Source organism: Eretmochelys imbricata, chromosome 14 (genome assembly GCF_965152235.1).
Source record: "Eretmochelys imbricata isolate rEreImb1 chromosome 14, rEreImb1.hap1, whole genome shotgun sequence".
Taxonomy (NCBI): domain Eukaryota; kingdom Metazoa; phylum Chordata; order Testudines; family Cheloniidae; genus Eretmochelys; species Eretmochelys imbricata.
In genome coordinates, this window is record NC_135585.1 from 10773515 (window position 1) to 10786565 (window position 13051).

At 46.8% G+C, this 13051-nt stretch overlaps 1 protein-coding gene across 1 annotated transcript in view; it reads left to right on the forward strand.

Moving 5' to 3' along the window:
* The first annotated feature begins 2378 nt into the window (after positions 1-2378).
* The window catches only part of MMD (monocyte to macrophage differentiation associated), a 30359-nt gene continuing 19686 nt past the window's right edge, over positions 2379-13051 (forward strand). The window contains exons 1-2 of the mRNA XM_077834008.1: positions 2379-2861; positions 3999-4063. Coding sequence (XP_077690134.1) covers positions 2379-2861; positions 3999-4063 — 548 coding nt within the window. The remainder of the gene's footprint in view (positions 2862-3998; positions 4064-13051) is intronic.

A 13051-nucleotide genomic window follows, 5' to 3' on the forward strand; every position in this document is an offset into this window, starting at 1 on the left:
TGTGGGAGAAATCAGTTTTGAGAAACTTGAAGAAAGACAGGAAGTCTGGGTGCCACATGGGGAGGGTAGAAGGCTAGTTCAAATATAAGGAGGCAGCAGGGAAAGAGATGAAGTAGAGACTGTAAGAGGAGATGATAAAAGAAGCAGCAGCTAAGAAGAAAGAGGAATAAAGAGGATGTGGGCAGACGAGCATGACTGACGTACCAAGAGGGATTTGAGGGTCTGACTGGATACATTTTATACCGTTCACACATGCTTTCTGCTTTGCCCTCCTTGGGCTCCACACAGCGTGTGCTCTGCTCACAGCCACAGTCTGATGATGCAGCAGTGTCCTGACAGTTTTCTCTACTTTCTTCATACTTCCCATAGCAAGTTTGCATATTGAAGCAACAGAGGAAAAACAACCACAGACAGTAGTGTGTTGTGGGGGATGGCAGTGCTGCTACTCTCTCCCCCGCTCTCCTGCTGGTATTAGCTCATCTTAAGTGATCACTCTCCTTACAGTATGTATGGTAACACCCATTGTTTCATGTTCTCTGTGTATATAAATCTCCCCACTGTATTTTCCACTGAATGCATCCGATGAAGTGAGCTGTAGCTCACAAAAGCTTATGCTCAAATAAATTTGTTAGTCTCTAAGGTGCCACAAGTCCTCCTTTTCTTTTTACTCTTAGACTGTGCAGGTATTCAAAATATGCCTTGCTACGCTCCTTCGCCTTTGCTCCTTTTTGATTAGTAGAAAGAGAAGTTGGGAGGGAAAACAGAGGTACAGAAAAGTGAAGCAACTTGCCCAGTGTCACACATGTTAACTGGGTAGATTTTCATACCTTGAACCTCGATCTCTTTTCTGATGTGCTTTGATTTGCAGTGAAATAGTTAATTCATGTCAAAATTAAATGTCAAAATTGTTAAAACCTGAGATTAATAGGGGCCATTCACATATCTTGAAATTATTTTAGGCTCTCTGTAAACACAGGAAAATGTATCTGCAGTGGCTAAACCCACTCGGCAATTTGAAGGTTTTATTTTCAACTATGGGGGGAAAACTTGACATTCTTCTCCCTTCCCATTTTTTTAATGAAAGCTTAGGTGTTGTCCATCCACACTGGGGATTTGTGTACCTGCCCTGATGAAAACCCTTGCTGTAAATGAGAAAGGTGTGATCTGCACCACTGCAGCTCACTCCAGCCTGAAAGTAGGGTAAAGTGCATCAACACAAATCATAGCCTAGTTGTCCAGTGGTTGCCTTGATCACTTTCCATGCAATCCCAAGCCTAAACAAGGCCTTAGATTCTTTAATGGAAGATGGGAGTTTCTGAGAGGTGGTACATCATCCCACTTCAAGCTCTGGTATTTGGCACACCATAAATGGAATATTGTGTTTTCTATTACAGCATTGCCTACTATCTCCAACATACTAAGTAGTGTACAAACATATTTAGAGGCAGTTCCTGCTTGGAAAAGGCTATCGTCACAATAGACAAGATATATAGTGGGAGGGAAAACAGAGGTACAGAGAAGTGAAGCAACCTGACCTGTAGCAGAGCTGGGAACAGAAGCCAAGCTGCTCTGGGCACAGCATCCAGTGCACCATGCCCAAGGCCGTGCTCTCTCTCCATTGTTTCTGTTATGGTATCTCACCTTTTTATAGACAAGTACATTGTTCTTAAGAGTCAAGAAGATTCATCATTTTAAGCTCACTGTTTCCTGTGGCAACTACATTAAAACAAAGGGACTGAAACCACCATCCTTTCTGATTCAGCCCTGGCCTCTTTTTCAGCTGCCTGTCCTAGCTCTCCTTTTTCACTCTCCCCTACAATTCTTTCATCCACCCTCACAACTATTCTCTTTAGGCTCTTAGTCCAGCACCCCTGTATCTGAAAGTCTACTATCTTACATTTTCCCTTCCTTTTACTCTGCCTCTTCTCTAACATGGCACTAAAACCAATTGTTTAGCGGGGGTGCAGAGAGCCATTGAACAAAACTAAATCCCCTACATGATGGAAAACACTTTAAGCCGGGGGGTGCCGCAGTACCCCTAGTTCCAGCACCCCTGCTGCTCTCCTCACCTAAGAAAAAATTGTGCTCAGTTCCAGCCTGGCTTTCTTTTGAACATCGTGTGTGTGTGTGTACGAAGGGAATCCACGTGTCAGCCAGGACAAGGGTTTTCATCTTCTTCTTCTTTCATTCTTAAAAAGGAAATCTCTAGCTTGCTACCAGGATGTGCTCGTTCGTGTGACAAAGCAGCGTCCCGCTGGAATAAAATGGGGTCTGATTTTCAAACATCGGCCAGGGGACTCTCGCCGGCTGCAGCTTGGGGTTTCCATTGTACCACGGAAGGCGCCCCAGGCAGGCTCAGGCTCTGCGGGGAGCCCTTTATGAATCCCCCCCGGCCCAGAGCTTGTGTCGGGCACGAAGGGCGAGCGAGGGCCGCCGCTGCACCTGGCTGCAGCCTCCGCGGAGCCCGGGCGATCCGACCCCCCGGACAGGCGCTGGACCCAGGCCAGGGTCCCCCCGCCGGGGCAGAGTCTCCGCCTCCACCGCCGCTCCCGCCCTGGCCCAGCGCCGACAGGGGCGGGCCGGCGCCGGCGCTATGGGCGGGGATGGGGCGGAGGGAAGCCCGGGCCGAGGGGCCGGATAAAGCGGCCGCCCCGAGCGCCTGCCCCCCCCTACCCGGTGCCGCCGGCTCCGTCTCTCCTGCACACGCCGCTGCCGGCGCTCCGGGCCGCGGGGCTCGCAAGCCAATGAGGGCCCGGACCCCGGCCCTCGCCGCCGCAGGAGCCGCCCGCAGCCCCCCGGCCCGACCCCCCGCCCGCCCGGCGCCCAGGACCCATGCGGCTGCTCCAGGAGAGACTGCGGAGGTGAGCCAGGGGCCGAGCGCCCATCCCCGGGGGGGAGAGCCCCCTCCAGGCGGGACCCGGGGCTCCCCCCGCCCCGCCTCCCCCAGCCCACCCTCCCCGAGTCTGGGCGCCCCCTCCTGGGGGTCTGGCACCTGCCTCCCCCACCCCCAAATACTGGAGCCTGGGTGGGGCGAGGGGCCCATTGCTGAAGTCTTGGGGGGGGTAAATTCTGGGGCTAGGAAACCCCCGCCCCCAGCTGCATGCAAAGCCCCGCCATCCTCCCCCAGCCTCCCCATGGGCTGCGTCTGTCACTGGGGAGCCAGTCCGGTCGCTCCTGGGGAAGGGCCCTGGGCTGTGCCGGCTGGGAGGAGAGATGAGGAGCCAGCGTGTTTCCAGAGAGGCAATGGATCGCAGGCAGGGATGAGATTTTTTTTTCTCATCCCTTTTAAGTGGGTGAAGGGTCACGCATCCGGTGGGATGATTTGCCACAGGTTCATCTTTGGTTGGGCGCCGCCAGCTCTCCCTGCCTGTGCAAGCGCTGGCAGGGGAATTTCCAGCCTATAAATGATCTGTTCTCGTGAATGGCTGGCCATGGGGTCTGTAGAGTATAGGGCGCTTAGGGATTATGATGTCTGGCAGTTTGTTTTGGCCGCTTTATGATGGAGAGCGGTTGGTGGGAGGAGAAGGGTTGGCAAGGGACAAGCAAAGAGTGCTGTCTTTTGTGTTCTGATGCGGTTGAGGAGCCTTAAATATATGGGGATATTTTCAATCCATGCAGGCTTCTTTAGAGGTCTCTTAGAGAAACAGGGAGGGTGAGGTAATATCTTTTACTGGATCGACATCTGTTGGTGAGAGAGACAAGTTGTTGAGCCCCCACTAGTCGCTTATACCTGAAGAAGATATAGGGTGGCTCAAAATCTTGTATCTCTCACCGACAGACGTTGGTCCAAGAAAAGAAATGGCCTCATCCTCATTGTGTCTCTAATATCCTGGGACCAGCACAGGTACAATGACACTGCATACAACAATGAGATGTCCCTCAGCAGACAGAATTAGAATGCTGGCCTCATTCCTAGTTCTTGTCCCCTCCCTTCCAAAAATGGGTCAGTTCAAGGAACAATAGAACCCGGGTACTTACATAAGTATTTGGGCTTTCAGGTGCTTCATTATTCTAACATCAGGTACAGTGAAGATGAAGTTTTGAATGACCGTGAGCCTCCCAAGTGAGTAGGACCTCTGGTGTATTTTCCCCCCAAGGAGGTACACCGTCTCAGTCTCTTGCAAAATTAAATAGCTTTTTACTTTTGAGTAAGAAACCCAAAAGGCAAAGATTGAAAGATCAAACAAATAAAACCTAAAGTACACATGAGGGGAAAGATTCATTTGAGCTTGTCTACATTGCCCAATGCCTGTTTTGATATACTTGTTTTGTTCCGCCCCCCAGCTCAGACGTGTGCTGCAGCATTACATGAGGGTCGTCTGTTCTTTCCCGGCTGCTCCACGTTGTTTTCTTCTCATTTTGAGCTCTGCCACCTTAACATGCCTTTACTTCGCAATTTCCAGAAATCTAGGGATACTGAGGCGCATGTCGTAATGAATTTTAGATTAGGCTATAGGGAACTATAAAACAGCAGGCCTCTATTTTTATAATGGAGATTGTGAGCATAGTGTGGGCTTGGGTTAACTTTCAGCATTTGCATATTTCAAGAAGACTCTGCGGCCATGTTATGTTGGCTTCGGAGTTCATACTACTTGTGAACGGTGTTATTTCTTTAATCTAATGTTGAATGTGACAAATGAAAGCAATCTAATTCTGTGCTGACACAAGATTTGAAGCATTCTGAATTCTATTGCCTCTAAAATAATTCTGTGTAGTAGTCGATAACATCTCAAGCAGTTATCAATGCTGATTAATGATGCTTTAAAACAATGTGGTGGTTTTATTTTGTGAAGGGTTTTCATTTATTCTCTTTATTCTGGGAAAGGATGGAGAGAAGTAGACATAGCTGCCCGGTAGACTATCAACATCGAGCTTGATGCAGAACTGATTTTTTTTTTAAATGTAAAAATTGTATTTAATACCTTTTTATTTAGAGAAAAATAAAACCATGAATGGAACAATGGAAGTTACTTTTCCTTACCCCTCTTGGGTTGTCTAGTGTCTCTTTGGTTCCTTATACCTATTACCTTCGTATCTAAATGTGGAATTCCATTTAATCCATTCCCCTGCTAATGCTGGTTTTTTCCTGCCAGTGTATTTTCTCATACTCTGTCAATCATGGATTTATTTTCTTTTATAAAAGGCCATTCAGACCTCCTACTTGGGTTTTCCAGTTATACAAGAACAGAAGGGCACCAAGTTAAACAAAAAGGCAACACATTTAAAATGGATGAAAGGAAATACGTGACGCTTAAAGTAACTTAGTCTATGAAACTAAATACTGCAAAATATTTACCATTGTGTGAATAACGGCATACACAGTTAATTCACTAAGATGAGAACTACAAGGGCTATCTATTCATGTTTCATAGCTTACATTGATCACTAGATGAAGTCAAGAATATATTGCAAAATGGGCAGGTTTCTTGTGGATGTTTTTCTTACTACAGTTTTGGATGTAACCCAGTGTTCAACACAGTATTGAGTGTACAATTAGATGGGCCATTGGCTGATTACAGAAAAAATAAAATTGAATCATGAAGTAGCATCTTAGCTACAACAGCGCTCATACTGTCTTCCAAACTCATTGTGGTTCATGGTACAGTTAAAAAAAATAAATAAATAAAATAAAAAAATCTTTCCCTTAACATAGGACTATTTAATTCTATGTAATTCACCTACCATCACAATGTACATGGCAGTCTTATGGGAAATGAACAAGAATTTACATTAAAAACTTTACATGAGTTCTGTCCTTTTACTAATCTAATAGGTTACTCTGTTTTTTATTTAAAAGACTGTCAGATACTTTAGGCCCAAAGTTCAAGTGATTTAAACATGCACGTGTGTGTATGAAAACCTTAAGATGAAGACGTTAGTATGAATTGCACAAGCCACTTGCTCCCAGTTCATTACTTTCCCTGTCTGTAAAATGAAGATGCTTGCCCTCATGTAGGATTCTGCATTGAAGATGTAAAGGACTTGGTTTGCCTTTGGTCCAAGGCCATTTTAGTTTGACGAATACTTCATTTTAAAGCTTGGTTGCATTCAAATATAGTTTATACGTATTGTAATGCTTTCATATTGCCTTGATTGATACAGTTGACTGGTAACATATCTAAGGGAGTCTCATGTCAAAATTGATTTCCTTCAGCCGCGCTAACTGGGGGAAGCTTCCCTAGCCCAATCTGCACAGTGTCTGTTTCTAATTAGTGTTAGTAGTCCATTACTTTCATAAACAGTAAGGTCTAGTACACCAAAAAATCAAGAAAACCAGGAACCCTATGTGTCTTTTTCCTAACTGGGCTGTAAAATCCCTACAATAGCAGTTAGCGTTGATCATATAAACATGGTACAAATTCTCTCCTGCAACTCCTTTTGAAGTCCATGTGTTTACCTGATGGACTTTAATGACTTGGGCTTGGTCTATGCTACAAAGTTAAGTCAACGTAAGCTGCCTAGTTGCATGTGTCTACATTTGAATTTTGTCTCTAGCCAATGTAAACACCCTGTTACACTGTCTTCTCGAACAGCTCTGAGCTATGATAAGTGTACTGAGATCTGTGCAGTATCAGTGTAGATGCTGTGTGAGTTATGTCGACCATAACAGTCCGCCAGCAGCTGCCCTGCGATGCCTGACACTGACCGCTTTGGTCACAATTGTGAACTCCGCTTCCCAAGGGTCTGCAGACAGCAGAAGCCACGCGCCCCCTCCCCCCCCCCCCGCCTTAAAAACCCTTCAGCATTTTGAAATACCTTTTCCTGATTGCCCGGCTTGGTGAGCCCAGCTAGCAGCTTGGGTGCAACTGACCGCACTGTCTACACACTCTAGATATGCTGTTGCCTGGCGTAGATGGGAGATAATGGATTTCCTGGGCTCATTGGGAAAAGAGGCCGTGCAGGCACAGTTATGCAGCAGTCATAGAAATATCATCATCTGCGAGCAGATTGCATAGGGGATGTGGGTGAAGGGGAACAACAGAGCCGTGTGATGGTGAAGGAACAACAGCAGGCATACTGGGAGGCCGGCAATCAATCCAGTGCTGAGCCACAGACATACCGCTTTTAAAATGACCTGCATGCCATACTTTCTGCGGATGCCCTACCAGCACCCCACAGAGCACCGTGGGTACCTTCAAGGAGCTTGACACACAGACCTCTGGATGAACAGCCAGGAGGAGGAGTAGCAGCAGGAGGAGGAGGATAGGTAACATGTGACTGAGGAGTCCAGCCGTGCTGAAAGCCAGGACCTGTTTGAGACTTCTCCACAGTCCAGGCAGTCATAGAATCATAGAATATCAGGGTTGGAAGGGACCTCAGGAGGTCGTCTAGTCCACCTCCCTGCTCAAAGCAGGACCAATCCCCAACTAAATCATCCCAGCCAGGGCTTTGTCAAGCCTGACCTTAAAAACTTTTAAGGAAGGAGATTCCACTACCTCCCTAGGTAACGCATTCCAGTGTTTCACCACCCTCCTAGTGAAAAAGTTTTTCCTAATATCCAGCCTAAACCTCCCCCACTGCAACTTGAGACTATTACTCCTTGTTCTGTCATCTGCTACCACTGAGAATAGTCTAGAACCATCCTCTTTGGAACCACCTCTCAGGTAGTTGAAAGCAGCTATCAAATCCCGCCCCATTCTTCTCTTCTGCAGACTAAACAATCCCAGTTCCCTCAGCTTCTCCTCATAAGTCATGTGTTCCAGACCCCTAATCATTTTTGTTGCCCTCCGCTGCACATTTTCCAATTTTTTCACATCCTTCTTATAGTGTGGGGCCCAGAACTGGACACAGTACTCCAGATGAGGCCTCACCAATGTCGAATAGAGGGGAACGATCACGTCCCTTGATCTGCTGGCAATGCCCCTACTTATACATTCTAAAATGCCACTGGCCTTCTTGGCAACAAGGGCACACTGTTGACTCATATCCAGCTTCTCGTCCACTGTAACCCCTAGGTCCTTTTCTGCAGAGCTGCTGCCTAGCCATTCGGTCCCGAGTCTGTAGCGGTGCATGGGATTCTTCTGTCCTAAGTGCAGGACTCTGCACTGGTCCTTGTTGAACCTCATCAGATTTCTTTTGGCCCAGTCCTCTAATTTGTCTAGGCCCCTCTGTATCCTATCCCTACCCTCCAGCGTATCTACCTCTCCTCCCAGTTTAGTGTCATCTGCAAACTTGCTGAGGGTGCAATCCACACCATCCTGCAGATCATTAATGAAGATATTGAACAAAACCGGCCCGAGGACCAACCCTTGGGGCACTCCACTTGATACCGGCTGCCAACTAGACATGGAGCCATTGATCACTACCCATTGAGCCCGACAATCTAGCCAACTTTCTATCCACCGTATTGTCCATTCATCCAGCCCATACTTCTTTAACTTGCTGGCAAGAATACTGTGGAGACCTTGTCAAAAGCTTTGCTAAAGTCAAGGAACAACACGTCCACTGCTTTCCCCTCATCCACAGAACCAGTTATCTTGTCATAGAAGGCAATTAGATTAGTCAGGCATGACTTGCCCTTCGTGAATCCATGCTGACTGTTCCTGATCACTTTCCTCTCCTCTAAGTACTTCAGAATTGATTCCTTGAGGACCTGCTCCATGATTTTTCCAGGGACTGAGGTGAGGCTGTCTAGCCTGTAGTTCCCAGGATCCTCCTCCTTCCCTTTTCTAAAGATGGGCACTACATTAGCCTTTTTCCAGTCGTCCGGGACCTCCCCTGATTGCCATGAGTTTTCAAAGATAATGGCCAATGGCTCTGCAATCACATCCGCCAACTCCTTTAGCACTCTCGGATGCAGTGCATCCGGCCCCGTGGACTTGTGCTCGTCCAGCTTTTCTAAATAGTCCCGAACCACTTCTTTCTCCACAGAGGGCTGGTCACCTCCTCCCCATGCTGTGCTGCCCAGTGCAGCAGTCTGGGAGCTGACCTTGTTCATGAAGACAGAGTCAAAAAAGGCATTGAGTACATTAGTTTTTTCCACATCCTCTGTCACTAGGTTGCCTCCCTCATTCAGTAAAGGGCCCACACTTTCCAGTCAAGCACGGGGAGCCTGCTGCAGGGTAAGTGTATGAATGCATTTCCCAGTACAGTGGAGTCTCATCTTACACAGGGGTTAGGTTCTAAAGTCAGCGTGTAAGGCGAAAATCGCCTATAGTCAAAATTACCCTTGAAAATCCCTTAAATCGCCCATAAAGTACAGTATACACTCCATCACGTTAAGATTGGGATCAGCATCCATAGTGCTACTTATCCGTGAGAACATAAGCCTTGTGTATGTGGCCTTGAAACAGCGAATCACGCCTTGGTCGAGAGGATGGAGGTGGTATTGGTGGGGGGGAGCAAGACCACTTCAACATCATCCTGCGCAAACCGGAGTGCCGCAGGGTGGCCAGGACCATTGTCTATGACCAGCAACACTTTAAAGTCCAGTCCTTTCTCTCCGAGGTACCACTTGGCCTCTGGAATGAAACACATGGGGAGCCATCCAGAAATAATGCTGCTGTCACCCAAGCCTTTTTATTTGGTTGCTAGAACACAGGCAGGAGATTTTTTGTTCTTGCCTTTTAGGGCATGGGGATTTGCAGCCCTGTCGAGCAAACCCGGCTTCATTAAATGCCCAGCCGCATTGCCAGAAAACAACACAGTCACACGGTCTTTAGCTGCTTTGAAGCCAGGGGCTTGTCTTTCTGATTTTGAAGTGTAAGTGCGGTTGGGCATTTTTTTCCAGACAAGCCCAGTCTCGTCGGCATTAAAAACTTGTTCTGCAAGATAGCCCTTTTCTTCTGTGATTTTCTTTAATTGTTCGGGGTAGGCTTTTGCTGCCTCTCCGCTGGCAGATGCAGCTTCACCAGTAGTCTGCACGTTTTTGAGGTTGAAGCAGTTCCTAAAACTGTTAAGCCAACCTTGGCTGGCTTTGAATTCCTTCTCCTCAGAAGGCTCTCCCTCTTCGGCGGTAGGTTTGAACAGCACGTAGAGGCTAGGAGCCTTTTCTCTCAATGTGTTGCCATCGACAGACACACTTTTACAGTTCATGTCTTCCAGCCATAAGTTTAAAGCCTTTTCAGTCTTCACTAAAGTCTTATCATGCACCTGGCTCGTCACCTTAGCTGTTATTGGAGCACTTGATGCCACGGCTTGACGAATTTCTCTCTCTCGAATCTTGATGGCACGGATGCTAGATTCGTTGCGGCCATATTTACATGCCACATTGGAGACCGACATGCCGTCTCTCAATAAGTCCAACACAGCCAGTTTTTCCTCCAGCGTTGGAACAGATCGCTGTTTCTTCGGCTGAGCACCAGATGAGGTAGTTGGCTTGTGTTTAGGGGCCATGTTGTACGAAAAATACATACAGTATCTTTAAACTCTAGAATCACACTCAGCGTGGCAAGATGCTCATGCTATGAGAGGCACGCGGGAACCAAGACCGACTGAGGGAACAGCAGATTCACGTCTCCCATCTCACGCTCACTCTGGGGCATAGGCTCATTGAGTGGAATAGTGGGTGGAATCACCCACACTATTTACAGTTATCTTGTTGTTTTTCTTTTTCTTTTTTTTTTTCCAAGCACATATAGTTGAATTCGCGTAAGTTAAATAAGTGTATGATGCGACTCACCTGTACAATTTTTAAATGTACTAATGGTGCCTGACCGCAATATAGCAGGACCAATCTATTGACTTATTAATTTACTCATGCTAGGAGAGATAGTGGTACAACAAAAAGAGGTAGTGATCTGCTTTTCATTCCCCACTAGAGATAGGCAGAGGGTAGGGGACCTGTGGAGCAGTTTGTTTAGGTACAAACGGATGTCCTTTGAATCGTCCTGAGAGACCTTGATGGAACATTCATGGAGGCACTCTGCAAACCTCTCCTGCAGGTTTCTAGGTTTCTATTTCTTCCTCTGTGGTAGGACACATTCCCACTCCACTCTGCGATCACTTTAGCAGGCGTCGTTGGAGTTGACAGCTAGCAGCATATAGGCCCTGGTGGTTTTGGGTCACCATCCGCAGCTGTGCTCTGTGCCTATTGTTACCCTCGGGAGAGAGTTCAGCTAAAGTCACCACTGCCTGTGGAAAATAGTGGCCGTATTTACTGCCATTGCCCTATACTTCGTATTGTTTCATGCAACCAAACAATTCCCTCCTCATTTCTCTTCCCCCTGCCTCTGGCAGGCCACACTCACGCTGGCTGGAATTGGAGGGTGGGGCTGTGCCCAAGCATGCTGAAGTGTCAATAGGTGTGTCTTGTTTAAAACATTAGGGCAGCAATGGAAGGGAGTTCTGAAACTAAACGTAAACTTTCCGTTTTGACTATACTTACAATGATACCTCTGTCTGTGTTAGCTGTAGCTGCTGCCATTGTGGCCTTCAGGGGTCCCCCTCCCCACCTGTGGAGTGCTTGAGCTAGATAAGGAAGAGAAAGAAGAGACTCTGTGGAGAAAGAAAGAGTGGACAGGAGAAAGGCCCATCAGGAAAAGGAGAGGCAGATGCACCAGGGCATAGTGAGGCTTCTTCAGCACAAAACACAGATGCTGCAAACTCTGGTGGACCTGCAGGATCAACCAGCCTGGACTTGCCTCTCTTTTCAGTGAATGGGAGGTGCTAAAATGGAGTTCTCATACACCCCCCTGCTCTCCAATGTTCCACATGGCATTAGGGCTGCGTCTCTGTGATTAAATTCAAGGCTGAGCTTGCAAGGATGTAAGAAATGCAAGTAATACAAAAAATTGAGGCACTAACAAAATGGATGAGCTCCCTCCTCATTATGGAGAAAAGTAATGGCCAGCTACACATATGTTTAGATTCGAGAGACTCAACAATGCTATCAAAAGATAACGTTTCAAACTAGCAACCAGAGATCAGAGCGTGAGGTTAAACATTCTGAAAAACTCAGACTTGCTAACCTGATGGAGAAGGGGTATTTGAGGAAAGTGAGTGGTAAAGACTCATTTGAGAGTGATGTGATGGTAACCTCTCCTTTTAGGTAGTTGACACATTGTCACTCAACACTGGGAGACAGTAAGGACAACCACAGTTTCACATCCTGGCCTGTGGGAGCCATGATTATTGTCTGTGTAGCTGAAATGGAGATGAACGTTCTTTATCTGTGTTTAATTTTTTGTTCCTTTTAATTTATTTTAAAAAAATGTTTGTGGGTTTTTTTAATTGCATATAATTTCTATGCACTGGCTTTGGTACCCAATAAAATCTGTTTCTGAGAACATAATGTATCTTTTATTAATTCGCAACATAATGCTTAGCATAACTGAAAGCACCCACTATTTGTTATTGTACAGGGCAACAGAACTCATGGGATCAGTAACAAACACTGTAATTACAAAGGTACAACAAGCACCACAAAATGGAACACTTGAATAACATCAGCCGCCATGGTGAATTTTCCAACTCCAAAATGATTTCCCATGTATCAGCAGCAATCCAACATTGCAGGCTTCTCCAGTGTGATTGCCATTCACTTCTCAACTGTCCGTGCCCCTCTTATTCTGGTGTCCCTGTGCTGGAGGGCCGGGGTAAGCCCAGCACACAGATCCAGGAATGTGGCTGTTCACAACTTGAAAGTTCTGCAGCCAGTACTTGTCAACCCAAACCTGCATTATGATTCAATCCTACCAGTGAAGACTTGTTTCTCAGGTCCAGAAGCCACACTCAATCATCTGTAGCTGTTTCAGGAACACCACCAGCAACCTTGAATTGGTTTTTGCTAAGTCCCACAGCAGGCTGTCCTCCATGAAATTATCACATTGCTCGCAGCTGTGGTTCTTTTTGTGGCTCTGCAAACACTAGAGGATAGTGCATTCTGTGTTTGCAACACTCATGACAGTTGTGCAGAGCTGTGCAGACTCCCTGCTTCTGTCAGAGATGGTGGACTGTGACTGGTACTGCATGGGTTTGTGGGATTTTTACAAACGGCACAAATGTTATGGGATAGAAATGGCATAATGGGATGGAGACAGTTGCATGATGAGAACTTGACCCTTCACTCCCAGACCCCCTTACGTGACTCATTTCTGTCCCACCATGCAGT